Source organism: Podarcis pityusensis (assembly GCF_964106645.2).
Source record: "Podarcis pityusensis genome assembly, chromosome: 5".
NCBI classification, from domain to species: Eukaryota; Metazoa; Chordata; class Lepidosauria; order Squamata; family Lacertidae; genus Podarcis; species Podarcis pityusensis.
The window spans coordinates 16,121,806-16,143,719 of NC_138032.1; the positions used below are offsets into that span (position 1 = coordinate 16,121,806).

Genomic DNA, 21,914 nt, shown 5'->3' on the forward strand with positions numbered 1-21,914 from the left:
ACTATTGAAATGCTGATGTAACAGAGTTCTTTCAATCATCATCATCTTGTGTATCAAGTGATTGATATAGCACATTAGTGTTCAAAGGTCATCTCTCACACACACTCAATAATCTTTACAACCTCGGAAAAGTAGTGTCATGCTCCTTCTGGGCTAATTTGTCCACCTTTGATCCCCACCCTGTGCTCAGCTCTCATCTGTGGCTCCTTGAAGCATGTCCACACACCAAGAATGGCTTCAACTGGCTGGCTTAAACCAGTTGAAGGCAGCCGATTGGTCTCAAACCCTCACTGAGTTAGAGACATCAACTGCATGCAAAGACAGGCTCTGGCGGATTGAGCGGATAAGACCAATAGTGGTTCCAACAGTCAATAAAGTGGTTTCTGTACGTGCTGTAGTGGGAAATGAGGGGCAGATGGGGTTAATCAACCTGGGAAGGTAGCCCATCTAGCAGAAGGAAAACTGTGATCCTAAACCTTTGCTGGCTTGCAGGATATCTTTGGGAGAAGAAAATGCTAAGGAGTAAACCGTACACAAATCCGGAGTGGAGACCCTAAGGCAGTTGGATGGTACCTGGAACACCTGTTTCCAGCAACTCCTGCAGCCAGGCTGATGCCAGACGTATTGCTCTGCTTTCCTTTCCATCAGCGAGGCCAAAATCTGGGCGGCCCAGGACCTCTATACACACTGCCCAGGCTTGCACCCCAGGAAGGTTACTTTGGTGCTGCTAACGCAGCAATTTGACTTCACTGCCACACGAGTCGCACTCTGTTGTCTGAAACAGTCAGATGCCACCAAAGTATTCTATCCATATTGCAGATAGGTGGGACAAAAGCTAAGACCATCTACAGACTTTATGGTAGAATTAAAACATTCTGCTTCATAGCTCAGTCTCCTAGCTATGCTAAAGTAGCTCTCGGGTGCTGCATTACTTGTTTTTATTTTTATTTTATTCAAGACCATTTATATACCTCTTGGTTGTAATAAAACTCTAAGCAGTTTACAGGAAAAATTATTTGCTACCTTGACTATTACTGCAGAAAGGTGGAATAGAAATTAATTGTATATGCTATGCATAGTTGCCACATACCTGGTAATATTGTTCACTTTGGCGGAATAGCTTTCCAGGATCACAGGCATAGGTATTTTCACCACATCTTACTTAATCCTCTTCACTGGAGATACAAGGGTTGAACCTGGTACCCTCTGCATTCAAAGCAACGAGCTATAATAGCAATGACTGTAGAAAGGACTAGAAAGGATTCAGCCTGTGCATTTGGGATTGCAGACAGCCTGCATTTCCTAAGCTTCAAAAAGTTCGTTTGCCAAATTATCCCTTGGCTGTGTGTTACTAAAGATTTGAGGGCATATCCAGGCAATGTTAAGTACTTTTGCATCTTACCATTCTGAAGAGAGAGAGAGAGATGGTTTTGAGCACGTATTTATTAAATATTTGACCCTTGGACAACTGGGACTTGAGAATGCTTACCCTTTGGTATGATGTAGATCACACACATTCTGCTTATGTAGTGAGTGGGGAAGTCAGGGTGCGCATCTTACAACCTGTGTTGAGGCCAGATCGCTATTGGTTGAACCATGGTTACATTTCTGAATACTTGCTTCAGTGCCAAATGACTGATAAAGAAGAAAGACACAGAAGATCCATGAACATGTTTATTTTCAGCATGATATATCGGTACAACAGAAAACACTGCATTAGTGAACACTCTCATGGCTGTCACTGACAGGTTGTAAGTGTTTAGTGAGCGGGCTGCAGCAGGGGCGTAGTAGGCGTGGGGTAGAAAGGCCATAGCCCTGGGGGCACAATTTTTAGGGGGCACAAGCCAGGTGCCCCCCCAGGAATCTCCATCCCTCTCTGCCTGCTGCCGGGGGGGCCTCTGGACCCCCAAGCCTAGCCTTGCCTTGCCCCTGTGTCCCCGGCCCCCTCACTGAATGGCCGCCTGGTTGGGGAGGATTTGCCCATCAAGGGCTGCTTTGGCCGGCCAGGCTCCTTCGTACACAGGTGGGCAGGGGCAAGGTGCAGCCCCACTTGGCTCCGGAGGCCAGAAATGAGCTGGTGTGCATGCCTTAATAAACATGCAATGAAACACAGATGCCTCCCAGCATCACTTAATACACTGCAGCAGAGCTCCCACATAAATATAATCTTAATGCGCAGTCAACCATAGTTGAGATAAGACAATCTGACGAGGAGGGAAGTGGCTGGCAAAAATGGCATCCTTGCCGCTTTAAATATGGGGAGGCCAGCTTTCAGTCCTCCTGATCACCAGCCTTTTGATTTCTTGTATAGAGAAGAACCCTTATGGAATTTGCCCAGGATAGTGGGTTTCCCCTTCCCCTCCTGTGGGATAAAGTAGCAACGTTATAACCACTGATGCTTCTGAAATGTCTCTTTGGCTTTTAGGGAAGGAATAAGAAGGTATAATTTCCATGTTTGTCCTGCTGGCAGCTTCCAATGCTGTGTTGGTTATTACTTAGGCAAACAGAAACCTGCAGCCAATCAAAATAATATGCTTGGCAGGAAAGCTGGGCAAAGTTTAATAGCTCGGGTTCTTCAACATAAAAAGGATAAAAATGGACTAATAATTTCTGGCAGGGCGGAGCAGGGAATATTTAAAATTCTGATTGTTTTCCTATGAGGTTAACATTATGATTACTGAAGTCTAACCTAAAACATGCGGCTCTGTTCCCATGAGCTGAAAGGCAAGTAAAAATCTACTGGATTTAAAGCAAGGATGCCAACTGTTCTGGGTGTCCAGGTCTGGGTGTCTTCATACTCCTTTCCAAATGCTGGACTGAATATGTTTTCTGTAAGGAAGGGCACATGGTTGAGACACTCTCCATGGCCTCAAAGCAGAAGGGGATTGCACTCACCATTTCCTCCTCCAAATCCAGAGCAGCCCCACCAGCTGGCTGCAAGAGCCACTCCATTTTAAAATGTCTGTCTGAAGTGTTAGGATGCTCTTGATGCGAATTATAAAAAAGCCGTATATGGCAAACAGGCTGCATCTTGGTCAAAATGTTCCACACTGTATTAATTTTCAGCAGTCTAAAGCTTGTATCTAAAGTAGCCCTAAGTCTCTTATTCCATTAGCACAAGGGTTTATCCTTTGCACAATGGAAAATTTCCTTCCCCTGCATCCCCCCTCCAATGTGTTCTGGGTCTTCTCTCCCCGCCGGCAAACCTCCAGAGCAGATTTGGAGAGGGTCCTGGGTGTGGTCTGGGGAAGGAGGGGGGAGGTCTGTATCGTAGTGGTAAATCCTTGCACTCATGGAACTAGGGTATTGGATACCAGCCTATATCTGGAGAAATGCAGCTGGTTTCAAAATGTACATGATTTCTCATGTACACAATAAGTTGACAATGAACACTCCTGTGAATGAGTAGAATATGATTTAAAACAAACAAACAAACAAACAAACAAACAAACAAACAAACTGATGGCTGCACATTAGCCTGGGAAAGTAATTCCCTAAATGTTTTAATTGTTTTTACATACTCACAAGCATGTCATCTCTTAAGAATGGGATGAAACTTCTCATATGAATGAGCTGGCGCTTGTTTTCTCGGTGCGCTGCTCTGTTGTTTGTAATTATGTTTGGCTGCATTAAACTGTTCCTTTCTATCTTTAAAATTCTAAAGCCTCCAGATGCAGCAGTGAAATCTACATGGAAGCACAGAGAATTATAAGACAGCCAGATTTCACGGTAAGCAGCCTCAAAGCAACTACATTTTGAGGTGTCAAACTGTAGGGAGGAAGGGATCTGCCAATTTTAGTTTTCCAATCTTAAGTTCAGTTGCTCGCATTTCAACATCAATTTGCAATTTTTTTTAAAAAACAACAACCCAGCCATCGTGAAAAATTGTCAACATTTTTTTTTCAAGCCCTCAGGAAAATTTGTCAGCATTTTAGTACAAGTTTCTCATAAGACACATTTTTGTATACCATAATGACTAATCCATTTCTGCAAGCAATTTCCCCATATGCAATACATTTTGGCGTGTTAGTTTATATGAAGTTTTAGGCACACTTGCATCTAATAGATGCATTTTTGTACACAATATTTGGTTGGAGAACTGCGTCGGCAAATTCAGAGAAGTGCAAATTTCAAAGGATAGCTGCATTTCCGTTTGTGTATTGTTTCGGGACATTCTAATTAGGTAGGTTTGCTTTAAAATGTGAACCAAATCAAATTTCTCCTATCTCCCCCACATCAGAGTAAAAATTTGCAAAGACGGGTGGAGCACAATGTGCTGCAAACTGACTTTTAAAGAACTGTATCTGAAGCAAACACAGACTGTCCAGTTCTCCCTTCCCTTGTCTTGCAATATATTACTATGACAGCACAATGGAAAGTGTAATTTCCAGTGAGAACTGAAACCCAAGTGAAGTGTTAAAATGAGAGAAAGGATGTCAAACCTTGCTAAAGAGATGCTTGGAATAATAAGGGGGGGAAAGGTATGTGCTTTCTGAGAGGGAAAAAAAGATTCTTGTGAACACAAATACATACACACTGGGTGGTATTCAAACAACTTTTACTCAGAGCAGACCCACTGAAATTAATGGACTTAATTTAGTCGTGTTCATTAATTTCAGTAGGTCTGCTCTGAGTAAGTGCTAGTTGAATACCACCCAGACAATTTGCTACAAAATTCAAAACTGCTGAATTTGCTATGCTCAGGATGAATTTGTACCTCTGGTTTAGCATTTCTGAAGCAAAATGTAATGTTCCAATACTCCAGCATGGTATGTATTTTACAAGAGGCATCATAGCATTCACTGATTTCAAGAAGCTTTCAAAACTAATCAGTAAGCAAAATGATTGTATCCAGGCACATTTGTAATATATTTTACTGTTTTCATTGCTGGCACTATGCTAAGACCATTTTAGAAGAAAATTCATGGAGTAGTCGTATAAAACAGAGTATAAACAAGTCTGTTAACATTTATGGCACATTTATGAAATATAAAATATACATTATATATCCCCCATGCAAACAAAATATGCATAATAGCTACCTGGGCAGATTCTACATGTCAATGTAATATACTAGCCAATATTTTAACCCTACGCAGCACAAGCCTATGCACACTTCCTTCAGACAAAGCCCCATTGAACTCAATGATATTTACTTCCAAGTAAACATGCATAGGATTCTGCAGCAAATCTCCTCCTTTGGTATTTTGACTAACAGGGAGAAAGCCCATGAATAAACTGACTTAAAAAGTCATTTCCAGGTCAACTTTTTTTAAAAAAAACCACATTTCATAAAAAAATAGTTTGCTGTTCACCCCAATACTTATTCCTCATTTATAGCATACCCCGAAACTGGAAAAATAAAATGATCACATTTACAGTACATATTTACAATCCCAAATTCAAAAAGTTGGTAGAGAAGTGTAACAATGGACATGTCTTAGGAATTATGACTGACCAAAGTTTGTTTTTTGGTCAGGGTATTGCTCTAAACAAATTTCAAGATATATATGTTCAGGGCAACTGACTGCAAACCAGAATGCATATCTTGCCCTCTGTGCATCTATTTCAGAGTATGTAAACCAGTGAATGGCCACTGGTAAAATCAATAGCTTAGTATTTTTCTTGCATTACTCATGTGGAGGGCATTCAGAGATAATGAGAGCAGGGCTAGCTGCAGAGGTTGCAAATGTGTGGAGAGCTTATGGAGAAACAGCTACAGCTGTTCACTTCAGGCATCTGTATTCAATCCATGGATTGTGAAGGGTTGGGACCAGAACCAGCAACAATGCCTCACTTTCTCTTCCTTGACAAGAGTAGCAAGTGAAAAGGGATGTGGACTTACTTAAAGCCATGGTTTATTTATTTATTTTTAATTTTTTAAAGGATTGGCTTTTGCCATTTCTCAACAGGCTTGAAACAACAAATCAGACCTTTGGTTGGGCAAAGCTACACATGACCCTGATTATCATTTTTCTATCCTGAGGAGGAATCCCACATCCATTTCTCCTTCTCTTCCTGTAACATTTAATACGGAAAACAGATGATAGCTATGTCACCTCCTTGCACAGCCCATTGTCACGCTCTTATAGCATTCAGTAATGAGGAGCAAGGACCAGAAGGAGCTGCTCTGCTAGCTTCCTGGAAGGTGGGGTTGCTGTGGGTTGCTAGGAGGGAGAGTTTCTAGAAGGGAGAGCCAAAGGGAAGGTTGGTGTGGTGCAAATTCACCAGCAGGAGTGCTTAGCTGGCTCTGCCAGTGCGTCTGCACCACACCAACCTCCCTGCTGCCTCACCCCTCACAGGGAGAGACTCACCTCCTGGGAAGCTAGCATAGTAGCTCTGTCTCACCCAGGGAGCTGCTTCTGGCAACATTAGAGAAATCATGACTACGTAGTGTGCCACATTCCTCATTTTAAATGTTACAGAGTAAAAACGGGGAAGGCGGAGGCTTTGCTGTTTTTGATGGTAGTCTGTGTTCTGCCTCGTGTGGAAAAATAATGACCAATCTTACACAGTGCTGAACAGATTCAAAATGTTTCATGGGCATGCATAGAATTCTCTTCACAGGAGAATTAACATGTACCCAGAGCTGTTAAAGTTCATTAAGTAAATATTACCTGGTAGATAACTTCGGTGAAAGTCACCTCATTCTCCCCTTTATAGCTGCCTTGTCAAAGAGCAGGAGAAAATAACATTGAACCCCAATCCAGGCAAAGTTTATCATGCTGAAGTGGTGCAACTTGCTTGTCCCACCCATTCCAATGGGACTTAAATGTGACTTCCTTTGGGTTAGGGCAGTTGAATGGAAGCTCACAATCTGCTGTGAGTAACTGAGCACTAAGTATGCACCAGGTGCCAAACTAAACAGAAAAGTGTCAGGGACAGGGCAGAAAAGCTGGTCAGAGGAACTTACAGTCTGTTAAGGCTGAAGGAGTGAGCAATGTAACAGTTAAAAGATGGGCCGGTCTTTCTGAACTCACAAGTCAAACCCCAGAAGCTCTTTCAGCTTGGAATCCATGAAACCAGACGGGGGCATTTTGTGGGATTTGGGCGGTACCACTGAATCTTTTATCCAATTTAACCTGATACGCCCAATTACTTACGGGTTTATCCACAAAGTGATTTTACCATGTCAACGATGTGTGGCTGTGCTGTCAGAATGTGCCCCCATGTGGTGCAAACTGGTATTTTATGACAGCAGAATGGAGATTTGGTTGTCGTGGTTCACTCTGTTGCGGCAAAAGATACCGACTTGCACCCCAGAGATTTGCTCAGACATAAATGAACATGGTAAAGTTACTTGGTAGTGACTTTTCACACCTCCGTAAAGAATGTGAGAATTGGGCTTTCAGTTGGGCATCTCTATAGTGAGTTTGTTGGTTATACTTAATTGCTTGTTTGTTGTACTACCAAATTTCTCGTTATTCCTCCTGTCTGCCTCAGAAGGAACCTGTGTGCTGTGCTTTGTGCCAAAGACAGATAGAAGCAACTGCCGGCCTTGTAAATTTTAAATAAAAATCAGGAAAACAGCAATTGTTGTTTCTTTGTCCTAGCTTCCCTCTTGACCCAACCTGATACCAGTTTTGCATCAAGTCCAGTCTAGTCTAATTAAGTCCACATGACACCTGCACTCTGTTTTGGCTAGTAAAAAAGGGCAGACTTTGGGGCTTCTCCATCATGTCCAGATTCTGCCCCAACCACCTTTTAGATTTTTGTTGTTTTGCAAATTACCTTGTGAAACGATGGTCCTGAAAAACTGTACAGTGGTACCTGTGGATGCGAACGGGATCCGTTCCGGAGCTCCGTTCGCATCCTGAAGCAAACGTAAGACGCAACTGCGCGTCTGGTGTTTCGCCGCTTCTGCCCATGCGCATGACGTCATTTGGAGCATGTGCGCATGCGCGAGCGGCGAAACCCAAAAGTAACACACTCTGTTACTTCCAGGTCGCCACGGAGTGCAACCTGAAAATATTTAAGCTGAAGCATATTCATCCCGAAGTATGACTGTGTTCTGTTATGAAAAATATAATCAAAAGCCAACATTTACTACCAATATTGTCTTCTTTCTAGTTCTGCAAGGCACAGTGGTTTCAGAAGCACTTTGTGGGTGTGGTTTCGATCTGGAATTTCTGAATGGTGAGAGAACTTGCAATGGGGGAAAAACCTCTAATCTATCTAGAACAGGGATGGGGAAACCCATGGTCCTTCTGATGCCACTGGACTGCACCTTCCATCATTCATTCGCCAGGCTGGCTGTGGCTGAAGGGAGTCCCACAACACTTGGAGGACCACCGGCTCCTCATCTCTGCTCTAGAGCTTTATCTCTGTTGATGGAAAGCGATAGCATCTGTATCCCCAATGCATAACTAGGCAAATAGGAGTGGTTAATTTACACATCATTGATGAAGTGCAGATTACTAGGTATTCAATGGTTAATTAGTGTTGAGCAGCTTTTTCAAGCTGAGTCATAAATCTATTATTCTTAACTGGAGAAGAGCCATAGCTCAGTGATAGAGCATCTGCCTTGCATACAGAAAGTGCCAGGTTCAAACCCTGGCATCTCCAGGTTGGGCTGGGCATGGGCCCTGCCTGAAAATTGCTGGAGAGCTGCTGCCAGTCAGTGTAGACAACACTGAGTTAGATGGACCAAGAGCCTGCCTCAGTACAGTGGTACCTCGGGGTTAAGTACTTAATTCATTCTGGAGGTCCGTTCTTAACCTGAAACTGTTTTTAACCTGAAGCACCACTTTAGCTAATGGGGCCTCCCGCTGCTGCCGCACCGCTGGAGCACGATTTCTGTTCTCATCCTGAAGCAAAGTTCTTAACCCGAAGTACTATCTCTGGGTTAGCGGAGTCTGTAACCTGAAGTGTATGTAACCTGATGCATATGTAACCCGAGGTACCACTGTATATGGCTTCCTATGCTGGTTCTTGGAGTTACTTCAGCAACTACGACAAGTTTGTCATTTCATATTCATGCCGCAATTCAAAGATTTAACACAGACTAATTTGTACTCTTGAGAGTCCCATGGACTGCAAGAAGATCAAACCTATCCATTCTTAAGGAAATCAGCCCTGAGTGCTCACTGGAAGGACAGATCGTGAGGCTCCAATACTTTGGCCACCTCATGAGAAGAGAAGACTCCCTGGAAAAGACCCTGATGTTGGGAAAGATTGAGGGCACAAGAAGAAGGGGACGACAGAGGACGAGATGGTTGGACAGTGTTCTCAAAGCTACCAACATGAGTCTGACCAAACTGCGGGAGGCAGGGGAAGACAGGAGTGCCTGGCGTGCTCTGGTCCATGGGGTCACGAAGAGTCGGACACGACTAAACGACCAAACAACAACAACAATTTGTATAATGCCCTTTAAAAAAATCAGAAGTTTCATCCCTCACACTTACTCCCATTTATAACTCCTAAGGTCATGATCTGCCTCTTCCCTTGCAGTCTTATCTGTACCAAAAGCGTCACCTCCCAAGTTTAATGAGCTGGATAGGCACTCATATTCATATTGGTTTTGTGTGTGTGTGTGTGTGCCTGCTTCTGCATGCAGATATCCCTGGCTGGATTGGGGGGAAATACTTTTCTTCTGCCAAATATTTGCTGCCGTTGAAACAATGGCTACTATTTGCTCTGAAAATATGTTCCTTCCTTAAGCACAGTTTGAATAATAAGGCTTGATAAAGGCAGATTACTGAGTAACAGTATTATTATTATTTCTTTCTTTTAAAAAAAGTATTAAAAGCCTATAAAGATTCCTCTTGGTGGAATTTTTTTAATAAACAAGGGTTTGGAATATTTATGTTCAAGTAATGATTTATCTTAGTTGGTTGATGACAGGGATGAGAAGATTTCTGCATTTTGTGGGCATAAAAACACAGGACTGACACTTGGAAAGGATACCGAGAGTGGATTAATCAGGAGGAAGCAGGAGGAGGTCAAGAATAAATAAACAGAACAGAGTTTAAAAGTTTTAAGAGGGACCCAGCTACTTAATGGATACTGTAGACCTGCACAAAGAAGTGTGAATTTTCCAGTCCAGTTCAAGCAGAAATGAATAGCAGCTCTCATTTCCAAAGTTAAATACCGTCTGTGCATATAAAACAGTTCATTCATTAGTCCAAGTGTTCCTGTTGTGGCAGTCTTGAAAAAGTATTCCCTTTCTCTTGAGTGTGTTCTTCATGAGACAGAAGTTTTGGAGGGCCACCTAGAGATTTACAGATAAACACACTTAGAAGGTCGCATAAGACATCTTTGATGAGATTTAACACAGATTATAGTTTATACTCTAACTATCTAATAAATAAAGCGGTGTATGCAATGTTAGGAGAAGGCTTGGACTGGCCGGCTAAAGCAGGTGGGGGTAGTTGATACGTCCCAAACCCTTGGTGATTTAGGGACTTCCCTGCATGCCAGATAGGCTCCAATAGATTGAGCGGACAAGACCAATAGTGGACCCAATAGTCAAGAAGGCAGTTTCTGCACATTCTGTAGAAGAAAGTGAGGGGCGGACAGGTCTCATCAACCTGGGAAGGTAGCCCATCTAAGAGAAGGGAAACTAAACCTCCGCTACAGCGGTCATCACCCACATCTTACGGCAGTGGATATATATATGTATGCATGTATTTATAACAGCATTTCTATACTAGCATAGTCAAAATAAAAAAAATCCTTCCAGTAGCACCTTTAAGACCAACTAAGTTAGTTCTTGGTATGAGCTTTCGTGTGCAAGCACACTTCTTCAGATGTTCCAGTTACAGATAGGTAGCCGTGTTGGTCTGCCATAGTCAGAATAAAAAAATTCCTTCCAGTAGCACCTTAAAGACCAACTAAGTTAGTTCTTGGTATGAGCTTTCGTGTGCATGCACACTTCTTCAGATACACACTTCTGAAGAAGTGTGCATGCACACGAAAGCTCATACCAAGAACTAACTTAGTTGGTCTTTAAGGTGCTACTGGAAGGAATTTTTTTATTTCTTCAGATGTGTATCTGAAGAAGTGTGCTTGCACACGAAAGCTCATACCAAGAACTAACTTAGTTGGTCTTAAAGGTGCTACTGGAAGGATTTTTTTTATTTTGACTATGGCAGACCAACACGGCTACCTATCTATACTAGCATAAAATATCAAGGTGGTGTGCAACAATGCACACTCTGTATGCTCAATGTACAGTAGACCCTTGGGTTACGTTACTCTCGAGTAACGTAAACTTCGGGTTGCGAAAGCGGCAAACCCTGAAGTATTTTTCTGGGTTCCACCATATGCGCGCTCTATCACGCCGCATGCTTGCGCAGAAGCGGCACCTCTGGCTATGGATTTTTCGGGGTATGCACAGACCCCTGGAACAAATTAAATTTGTATCCAGAGGGTCCAACTGTATATTTATAAGAGTAGAGATGCAAAAAATAAAATAAAACTGTTGCAGGATATCATTGGTGTTATTTCGCCCTGTGACTGAGGGAGCGAAAAACAAAACGTTGGCATCAAAGACAGGAGTTGGTGCTCCAATGTGGATTCTACTTCATATGCAAATATATGCATGCAGTTGAGTGCTAGATTTGGCCTGGAAGAAGAACTGAGGGGACAATATAAGTAGATTGACCATTGCTACAACCTCTAACCTGCAATATTAGCAGTGGACTAAGACGGCATGGCTGCCACTGGTTGTTCACAGAGCATAGCCCCCAACCTGGAATATGGGCAGTGAACTACACGGCAGTGTGTTGTATCTTATTCCGCCCAGACTATTTCTTGCAGGCTCTCTACAGTTACCTTCTTTGCAAGATGGTCCCATCCATTTGTAGAGACAAGTGCATTTGCCATTTCGCACGTCGCATTGGGATTTATTGGCACATTGGCACCGCTGAGAGCAGTTGGGGCCATATTTGCCTGGCCCACATTCTGCAAGAGACAGCAAATGTTTATGTCACAGAGTTTTAATTTTTAGTTTTTACTATCCCCTCTCCATCACCACTGCCACTCACCCCACCAGAAATGCTTTAAAACAGAGCAGGAGAGAACAAGAAAATAAAGAAGGCATGCTAGGAAATAAGGAAACGTCGGATTCTTCTCTTACTCTTAATCAACAATTTATTAGCATTTAATCTGTAATATGAATGGTTTGCAGCCAATCAGTTGATTTAATCTAAAGATATTCCCACTTTGCAATGCTTCAGTGAAGGTGAGAGGATTCTTAGGAGAGAAGATATTCATAAATATGAAGAAATTTACGCTCTCATTTTTTATTTTTTTAAAGAAGATGGCAATGACTCCAATCCAGTGGAGGAAGTCACTAGCGGAAAAGAGAGAGGCAATTCTCACTTATTCCTCTTTTGCTTGGCAGTATCCCATGCCTAAACTGTTCCAGAGAGTTGAACTTTCAGGAGGAATGGAGCGTTGGGGGAAGGCGGAATTGTCAAAAATCACTTTCCCCCCTCCACCCTCTGCTAATGAGAGCCTTCACTGGATTGGAGCACAAGCAACATTTATTTAATTAAACAAGTATATCCTCCCTTTTGCCAATATTGCTCTCAGAATAGGGAAAAGAACTAAAAGAATAAAGGCACCCCCCCCCAAAAAATAACAACCCTAAACAGCTTAAAACAATAAAACGTATTTTTTTAAAAAATCACACTAAACGTATAAAAGTGGCAGCAGCAAAAAATAAATAAAAGGATTAATGCAGAAGACTAATGGCAATCTGATGGCATTAAAAAAGGTCTGAGAGCATGAAAGTGCAATTGTCCGGTATAATTGTGTGCCTTGTGAGCCTTTTTTAGGAACAGCCTTGTGCAAATGAGCACAGACAAGAAGGCCCCACTCTCTGGTCGCCACCCAGCTGTCTTCAGAATGGAGGGGGGGGCACCCAGAGAAGGACTTCCAGTTATGACCTCAGTACAAAAGCAGGTTCATGTGGGACCGAAGGGCAGGTGAATGGGTAGGTGTTGCTTTTTTAATGGCTTCCATGCTTGGTTACGTGAAAGAGTTGGGTCTCCGTCATTGTCATTACTGATTAAATTTCAGGTGGGTGGGTGCCTGAGGAATTCAATTTCTGTGAATTCTGATGCAAACAGAATTTATCTGCACTTCTCAGACTGATGTGCGGATCAGAAACGACCCTTCAGTAGTTCCGCTTCTTCAAATTCTGCGGACCTCAGCTCACTAAATGTACCCAAACGATGTTTAAAAATATGCATTGGTTTAAAAATGCACATACTGAGACTCGTTTGTTGAGGCATATTTAGATATTAATTTTTAACAAAAAACACTGCAGATGTGGAAACGGGATAAAGCAAGCTTATGAATAAACCTAAGAGGACTTGCATGGACTGAACTGACCATGTCTGCTGCAGGGTGCTCATTAATGAAAACCTCCCTCATTCTACTACTACATATTCCCATAGACACTTTCTCTCACCTGGACTGTGATAAAAGACAATAGACCTTTTCTTTACACCATCTGAGCTATTACATAACTAAAAGCAATTTGCTGGGCAGTTAGGATCGCTTCCCCCCACCGGGAGAATTCTTTAGTCCTATTCAGACACTTCAGTTCTTTCAATTAAGGGAACGTTGTGAGACAGGCTCTTGCAAACACCTCTGGGCCTGATTTTAATTTAAGTAATAACCACATTTTCATGTTCATAACAATGTGTATTTAAGACATCTGTTTGAAAGTCTGCAATGTTAATTTAGCAGAAAAAAGCAACCTAATAAAAAACCTCCTATATATTCTCTTTCTTTTTTTTTTTAATTAACATTATGGTTGTTTAATGGGTGCTTTACCAGAGTTCAAATTAAAATCAGGCCTTTTATCTTTATAGCTGCTGCACAGTCACAGCTGCTCATGGTTATATCACAGATGAACTCGGCCTAATTGAAAATAAAAATGCAAATAAAACCAAACCCATAACAGCTTTTTAAGCTTTGGGGGTTGCACAGACTGTTTCGAAGAAAATAAAAGTGACTTCTACTTTTCTTTCCTTTTTTTCTGTTTTTCCCCCAAGGAGTACAAAACTTCACTCTTATTTTTTGTGCTGAGCTTCCCCCTTGTGTTCCCCAGTTGTCTAAACAAAAACACTATCTAGCTGGAAAAGCTCTCTGCATTCAAGTAGCCTTACTCATTGTACTGTGTGGTCCCTATTCAAACCACAAGAACTGAAAGATTGGAATCTTGAGCAGGGAATGGGGCAAGCTAGGAAGAGAGTCATTTCCTTTCTTTTAGGCTCTTGGGTTGGAGCAAATTCCGCGTTTCCAACATCCTGGGGCACTTCATTCACACTGGCTGTATTTGAAAGCATACCATGCCATTTCCCTTCTGGGTTGTGGATCTTGAACTTGTAAGCAACAGGCTGTTTTCCATCCCTTTATAGTCGGGACCACATTTCAACAGTGTATTGTTGCTTCGAGTGGAGACCATCTGGGTTTACACCCAGTGTAAACATTAAATAAGCCTTAAGGCTTGTAATGATGGGACCTCTGCAGCTTCCTTACGATTTCCCCTGACTATAGCTACTCTCAAGAAAGGAAAATCTGCTTGAGAATAAATCATTGATTGCAAAGTTCACAGATATTTTCTCTGATTAATCCAAAAAGCCACGAGTAATCGGCTTGAGTTGAGGGTGGATGGAAGAGTCTGTGGCAAAGGAATGGCCACTTCCTAAGACCTGCTTGGCTCACATGAACACGGGAAGTGTGTGTTGGTTCCATAGAATCACAGAATTGGAAGGGACCCAAGGGTCATCTAGTCCAACCCCCTGCAATGCAGGAATCTCAGCTAAAGCATCCATGACGGATGGCCAGCCAACCTCTGCTTAAAAACCTCCAACAAAGGAGAGTCCGCTACCTCTCCTGGGAGTCTGTTCCAATGTTGAACAGCTCTTCCTGTTGGAAAGTTTTTTTTCTGAATGTTTAGTCGGAATCTCCTTTCTTGCAACTTGAAGCCATTGGTTTGAGTCCTACCTTCCAGAGCAGGAGAAAACAAGTATGTTCCTTCCTCCATGTGACAGCCCTTAAGATATTTGAAGATGGCTATCGTATCTCCTCTCAGTCTCCTCTTTTCCAGGCTAAACATACCCAGCTCCTGCAAGCATTCCTCATAAGGCTTAGTTCCCAGACCCTTGATCATCTTGGTTGCCCTCCTCTGCACATGTTCCAGCTTGTCAACATCCTTCTTAAACTGTAACCCCCAGATTTGGACACAGTATTCTAAGTGTGGTCTGACTAAGGCAGAATAGAGTGGTAATATTACTTCCCTTGATCTGGACACTATGCTTCTGTTGATGCAACCTAGAATAGCATTAGCTTTTTTTGCTGCTGCATCACACTGTTGACTCATGTTAAGCTTGTGGTCCACCAAGACCCTTAGATCCTTTTCACATATACTGCAGTGGCAAGGAAAATAACTGTACCAGTTTCAGGGCTAGTGCACACACACCCCTTTTTGAGCGGGTGCTAGGGGAATGAGGCTGTGCATCTGGTGGACCCAAAGCCTCTCACAGTATAACCCCCACTGTCCTGTTTGGTCCTACTACCACCCTTATTAGGGACGCGGGTGGCACTGTGGTCTAAACCACTGAGCCTAGGGCTTGCCGATTGGAAGGTCGGCGGTTCAAATCCCCGCGATGGGATGAGCTCCTGTTGCTTGGTCCCAGCTCCTGCCAACCTAGCAGTTCAAAAGCATGTCAAAGTGCAAGTAGATAAATAGGTACCACTCCAGCGGGAAGGTAAACAGCGTTTCCGTGTGCTGCTCTGATTTCGCCAGAAGTGGCTTAGTCATGCTGGCCACATGACCCGGAAAAACTGTCTGCAGACAAACGTCCGCTCCCTCAGCCAGTAAAGCGAGATGAGCGCCGCAACCCCAGAGTCGTTCGCGACGGGACTTAACTGTCAGGGGTCCTTTACCTTTATTTTTACCACCCTTATTATTGTCCAGTTCCGAGGGCCTTCTGCTGGTCCCCTCACTGAGAGAAGTGAAGTTACAGGGTTGCAAAAAGCAGCTTGTGGGTGCCATTTTGAGTTTAAACAACGGCCAGCGTGAAAAGGGTTAAGCAGTACCTCCCCATCAGGAAGGGGAAAGGGCAATTTAGTCCGGACACTGTTACATGTGTCTGCTATGTAAGATCATTTAATTTCAGCATGTTCCTTATTTGTTTATTTAAATGTGTGGAGCAGTAAAAAATGGCAGCCCCTTCGGATCTGCAGCCTTAGGTGGTACAGTCTATTCTACCACTTCAGGATTATCACGTTGCTCTGCTTCATACCAGCAACAGGGAAAACAGGGAAAAGAAAATGTATCAGTTTTGTTCCAGGATCTTACCAAGATCACACCTGTCCCCAGTTGTGCCAGGTGGGCAAAAGCACTTTCCAGTAACTGGGTCACACCAAGTTGATCCTGCACACTCACAATGATGTTTGCATTTGTCTCCAAACATTCCAGCTGGACAACCTGAAAAAGCAGAGCATTGGCATATGCAATATATATATATTGCCATTGTAAGAAAGACAATGCAACGCAACTAAATAAATTGCCCTAACATTTCATTTAATACCAATACCTCTTGATAGGACTGCTTCCCATGTTCAGAAATTGCATGGCATGCCAGCGTTTGAATCTAAAGCATCTTTAGCATAGCTAAACAGGCCCCAAGATGCTCCAACACTTGGGCTGTCTTAAATAGGAAATTTACCTTTTTCACAGTGTACCCCTTGGAAACCTGGGGCACACACGCACAGCCCAGTCGCTGGGAGACACGTGGCTCCATTTTTACAGTTGCATGGATACCGGCAGTTGAGACCATAAAATCCAGATGAGCAGGCTGAGAAGTGAAACGATAATGTTATTTCAGAAGATGCACCATGAAAATTTTGTCCAACACTAATAGTAATGTTGGAATGCTGGAAGAAGACATTTGAAGGCAGCCCTGTATAAGGACGTTTTTAATGTTTGATGCTTTATTATGCTTTTATATTTTTTGGAAGCCACCAAAGTGGCTGGGGCAACCCAGTCAGATGGGCAGGGTATAAATATTAAAATAATAAAATACTATTTATTATCATCATCATCATAAAATATGAAGAGCCTGCCAGATCAGGGCAGTGGCCCACATAGTCCAGCATCCTGTTCTCTCAGTGGTGAACCACATGGCTATAGTAAATCTACAAGCAGGATTTGAGCACAACAGCACCCCCTGCGGTTTCCAAAAAATACAGTAGTACAGTGGTACCTCGGGTTAAAAACTTAATTCGTTCTGGAGGTGCGTACTTAACCTGAAACTGTTCTTAACCTGAGGTACCACTTTAGCTAAAGGGGCCTCCTGCTGCTGCTGTGTCACCGCTGCACAATTTCTGTTCTCATCCTGAAGCAAAGTTCTTAACCCGAGGTAATATTTCTGGGTTAGCGGAGTCTGTAACCTGAAACGTATGTAACCTGAGGCACCACTGTATTCAGAAGCATTAGTTAGTGCCTCCAACTGTGGAGACAGAATACAGCTATAATGGCTAGCAGCCATTGATGGCCTTATCCTCCATGAATTTATCCAATCCTCTTTTAAAACCAACCATCACTGCCCCCTGTGGGAGCATGTTCTATAGTTTAACTATGCACCGTGTGGAGATTTGAACATTTCAGTAAGAGGATAGGCTGGTATGGTAGCTAAGTAGACCTTCATAGGAACTTGACTTATACCAAGTCAAACCCATTCGTCCATCTACCTCAGTATTATCAACACTGACTGGCAGTGGCTTCATAGGGTTTCAGATGGGGGGGCCTGTCTTTGCAGCCCTACTTTGAGATTCTGGGGATGGAACCTTGCACCTTCTGCATGCAAAGCCGATATATGGCCCTTCCAATAATTTAAACTATACTGCTTCACAGATGCCTACATACATCACTCAATATTTTCTTCACTTAGCAGCAGAACATTTTGACAATTAGTTCTAAGGAGATGCAACAAGATATTAAAATTATGTCTGTGGTTATTCTTGCATAGGCATGCATTGTTATTGCCAAGCTAGCCTCTTGGCTTTGCTTCCTTGGCCGATGACTTACTGTAGTTGCAGGAATGTCCGTAATAACCTTCTGTGCACTGACAGCAGCCAGTAAACCGGTTGCAGGTTCCGTTATTCTGACAAGCGCAATCTAGCTGACAATCAGAGCCATATTTTCCAAGAGCACATTCTGCGGGGGGGAAATGTCCAGAAAACCTCACTAATCTAAACAATGCTCCCCTGCTAAACAATCACAAAGCAACAGGAAAATCTGAGAAATATTGCAAACTCAAACCCTGCTGCTACTTCTTTCAGATTAAATGTGATTTTACATAGCTGAGAACATTGCAAACAAAACTGTTTCAAGTATCTGGAGAGTTTCAAAAGCATTAGTAACAAACCACATCTCTTTTATCGTGAGGTTTTGGGGTAGTTTTGTATCTTCCCATGAAATGTTCTCAGCAGTTATATCCATGAGTTCACACCAGTGACTACTACTCTACGAACCAATAAACTAAGCACAGCGTAATTTGGTCATTTATAATTGGGTGGTCTGGGTGAAGAGAATTGCACCATAAATCCCATGCAAATATGTAGGGAAAATGCTTGTCTGTAAACAATGCAATGAAGGAGAAAAGAAATACTACCTTTCTCACAGTAGCGTCCTGTCCAGCCAAGTCCACAAATGCAGGTCCCATTCACGGGATCACAGATGCCACCATTCTTACACAAACATTTTAGCTGACACTGGGGGCCATATCTTCCCTGGGGACACACTATAGTAAATTAACAAAGTGTTTTTTTTAAAGAAGAAACAATAATTTAGTGCAACACATAAATGAATGCCATAGCTAAGGGAGACAATCTCCATTCCCTGGACAGCTTCCCACTATACAGGAGAAGCAGGAGACTTCTGGTCTTTCAGGTGTTGTTGGGAGTCCCTACTCCCATCAACCCCATCAAGGATGGTTGTGGTTGTAGTCCAGGAACCACATCTGGAGGGCCACAGATTCCCCACTTTGCTCAAAACAATGAAATTATAAAAGACAAGCAAATCTGTACTTCAAGCCAGGAGAAGGGACTGTAACATGGACACACAAATAAAGAAAAGGATGAAACCATGGATTGTTGATGGGGTGATAGCCAGATTCCCCAGTGCACTCTGAATGTGAAGCTGTCTTCTACAAAGTCTGAGTAATGGACCATCTAGCTATGTCAGTATTTGTACTGATTAGCTGTAGTGCTCTATGGTTTCAGGCAGGAATCATTTGCAGCCTTGAGATGTCAAGGATGGAACCAGAGACCTTCTGCATGCAAAGCAGTGAGCTACAGCCCTTGCCCATGAATATTTTTCCTCAAAGGAAACTGAAGGTTTAGGCAGGAATGAATGAAAGGATTTTTAAAGCCCATTCGTTCTCACAGGGATGATTTTACCCTTGCTCTTTCCATACGATCTTTATAAGACAGAGGAAGAACTTTGGTAAAACAAATTAAATGGATCAGAATACATTTTAAAAGAACCATTTCTTTATGGAAACACCATTGAGCTGGGGATGGGTGAGACAACAGACAAGAGACAGAAGCAGGTAGGAGGCAATAGCATGACAGTGGTATTAAAACTTTTGCATGCATTAGCCTCCAAGATTGGAAACTCTGACCATTCTTGAGGGAGTACAGACATTTATTAATATTTTGCATTTGTTCTGGCTGTTTAAAAGCTGATCATCTCATACATTGAAGGCAGTTGGGTCCAATTCGGCCAGGTGGACAGTAGCACTTGCCCATCACCGAGTCACAACGTCCTTCACCACAGGAGCAGAATAAGGCACAGTTCTTCCCATAGTGATGCTCTGGACAAGCTAAAAGGAAGAAAAAAGCAACATGGTTTGCCAGCTCATTGCAAAAAGTTACATCTGCAAGTTCCTTTTCTTAGGAAAAGACTGTTCTTTTTACTCTACTAAGGCTGTGTACCCAACACAGACTTAAAACGCATTCAGAGAATTACCCCCCCCCCCATTTCCTGGAAACTGCATTTTGTTAAGGGTGCTGGGAATTGTAGCTCTGGGGAGGGCAGGCTACAGTTCCTTACATAGTTTTGGGTGGGCAGAATGTGCCCTGAATGTGCTTTAAAAGCATGGCATGTACACAGCCTGTTTGCTAGAAAATATTTAGCATCGTTAGACATTTTGTGTTAAATAAGCCCCACTGCTTCCTCACCAGGGGCTGGGATTGCTCCATGTTTAAATGTGTGCCAGCAACTGTGCTCATTGTGATATATGGAGCTCACTTCCTCATGCCCAGTGCATGGGCTGCCCGCAGACATTTGATTGGCTACTGTGGGAAACAAGACACTGGCCTAGAGAGGCACTTACTTTTCCCACAGTCGGCTCCGATGAAACCAGGCAGGCAGTCACAGGCTCCTGTCACAGTGTCACAATGCCCTCCATTCAGACACTGACATGCTTTCCGGCAATGCGGGCCGTATGTTCCTTTGGGGCATCCTGTTGAAGTCAGGAGAAAGCATCTCTGAGAAAAGCCATTCAGTGCAGAAACCTGGGCTGTGTAGACACAATGAATTTCAAGCAAGTGGCCTCTCCTCACAAGAATTCTGGGAAATGCAGAAGCTACAGTTCCCAGGATTCTTTGGGGGAAGTCATGCAGTGCATGCAGCCTTTGGTGTGATCTTGGCAGCCCTGGTTTACTCCAGTCACATAAAAAAAACCTGGGTGGGTCCTGATTTTAGAACAAAGGGGCCAAATGGATGACAGTAGACTACTTTTCCTCATGCTTATCTTCCTGCAATTCCTCCACTCACCCAATACTTTCCCCTCAACTAAGCTCACATCTAGGCTTCAGCTGAGGGGAAGAGACTGCAGTGAGAGCTTTATATATGACTGGGGATCATCCAAGTTCAGACCAAATGGTTTTCCTCTGTTATGTACTGAGTTGAATAGGATCCAAACTGCAGCAGTCTGATTGGTCCTAGAACAATAGGATTCAGAATGCAGCAGTCTGATTGGTCCTAGAACAATGCAGCAGTATGATTGGTTGGCAGGAACCACCCAATCATGCTCCAGATATAAGTGAATCCACAACCTGATTGGCTTACAGTAGAATTCCAGAATTAGCCAATCATGTGCGGCCCATTGTGTAAATAATGTATATAAAGCAGATACTGTGAGGGGACTTTCATTCATTCCTCCTCACCACTATGAGCTGAATAAAGAGCATGAAATCACTTTGCGACTCTGACTATATTTCATCCTCCATAATTTCTTAGGGGGGTTTTATGCCACCAGCCTCTTGGCTTTGAGCCAGGAGAACCCCAACATTGAGTCAACCACAAGAATCAAGTTGGCACTCCTACCTAAAAGACCAGCACCAGCTTTTTAGCCCAACAGGGCCATGCAACCTCCATCACTGGTCAAATCCACACCTCACAGCTAAAGAACACAGTTTCTCCTAAAGAATCCTGGGAACTCTGGTTTGTTGAGAGTGCAGGGATTTATAGCTCTTTGAGAGGCAAACTACGGTTCCCAGGATTCTTGGGGGAGTGAGAGATATGCTTAAAATGATATGGTGTGGATCCATATCATCATTGCAGCAGGCAATATTGAACCTACCAGGCTCACCACTCTGAAAGGACCACTTCATAGCTACTCTCACATCCTTCAATAGGTACCACCTATATCCTGAATGTGTCATAGTTTAAACAGGGATGTTTATTAGCATGCTTTCTCTCTTTTGAATGCTTGGAAAACAAAAGTTTATCTGCCCCCCCCCCCCTTGCAATGAGTTTAGTTGCCCAGTTGGTTGGAGACCAAGGAGACGTGAATTCAAAAAGTAACCTTGAGTCACTGCAATACCTAAGAAATCTCTTCTGCTTCAAATATACAGTCAACAACCGATCAAACAATCTGAGT

The 21,914-nt window shown here is 43.0% G+C and overlaps 2 protein-coding genes across 19 annotated transcripts in view; one reads left to right on the forward strand and one right to left on the reverse strand.

The window, feature by feature from the left end:
• LOC308478497 (uncharacterized protein) overlaps positions 1–21,914 on the forward strand; it is a 65,177-nt gene that overhangs the window by 19,291 nt on the left and 23,972 nt on the right. For 5 of the 11 annotated variants that reach the window (XR_013987055.1, XR_013987056.1, XR_013987060.1 and 2 more), the window contains one exon: positions 3,665–9,098. Coding sequence is in view for 1 of the 11 variants with exons in the window: in XM_081008353.1 (XP_080864479.1) it covers positions 3,665–3,729 (65 nt within the window). In the remaining 10 variants the exon portion in view is untranslated. Of the gene's footprint in view, positions 1–3,664; positions 9,099–21,914 lie in introns of those variants that run through there. The other 6 variants (XR_013987057.1, XR_013987063.1, XR_013987058.1 and 3 more) reach the window with 4 other exon arrangements.
• Positions 9,522–21,914, reverse strand: part of LOC308478297 (uncharacterized protein) — a 241,812-nt gene continuing 229,419 nt past the window's right edge. For 5 of the 8 annotated variants that reach the window (XM_081007739.1, XM_081007741.1, XM_081007740.1 and 2 more), the window contains 8 exons: positions 20,364–20,492; positions 19,725–19,850; positions 18,639–18,767; positions 18,053–18,181; positions 16,692–16,820; positions 16,322–16,450; positions 11,776–11,904; positions 9,522–10,210 (listed from right to left, as the gene is read on the reverse strand). In XM_081007739.1, coding sequence (XP_080863865.1) covers positions 10,119–10,210; positions 11,776–11,904; positions 16,322–16,450; positions 16,692–16,820; positions 18,053–18,181; positions 18,639–18,767; positions 19,725–19,850; positions 20,364–20,492 — 992 coding nt within the window. In that variant the 3' untranslated portion in view covers positions 9,522–10,118. Of the gene's footprint in view, positions 10,211–11,775; positions 11,905–16,321; positions 16,451–16,691; positions 16,821–18,052; positions 18,182–18,599; positions 18,768–19,724; positions 19,851–20,363; positions 20,493–21,914 lie in introns of those variants that run through there. The other 3 variants (XM_081007743.1, XR_013987025.1, XM_081007744.1) reach the window with 3 other exon arrangements.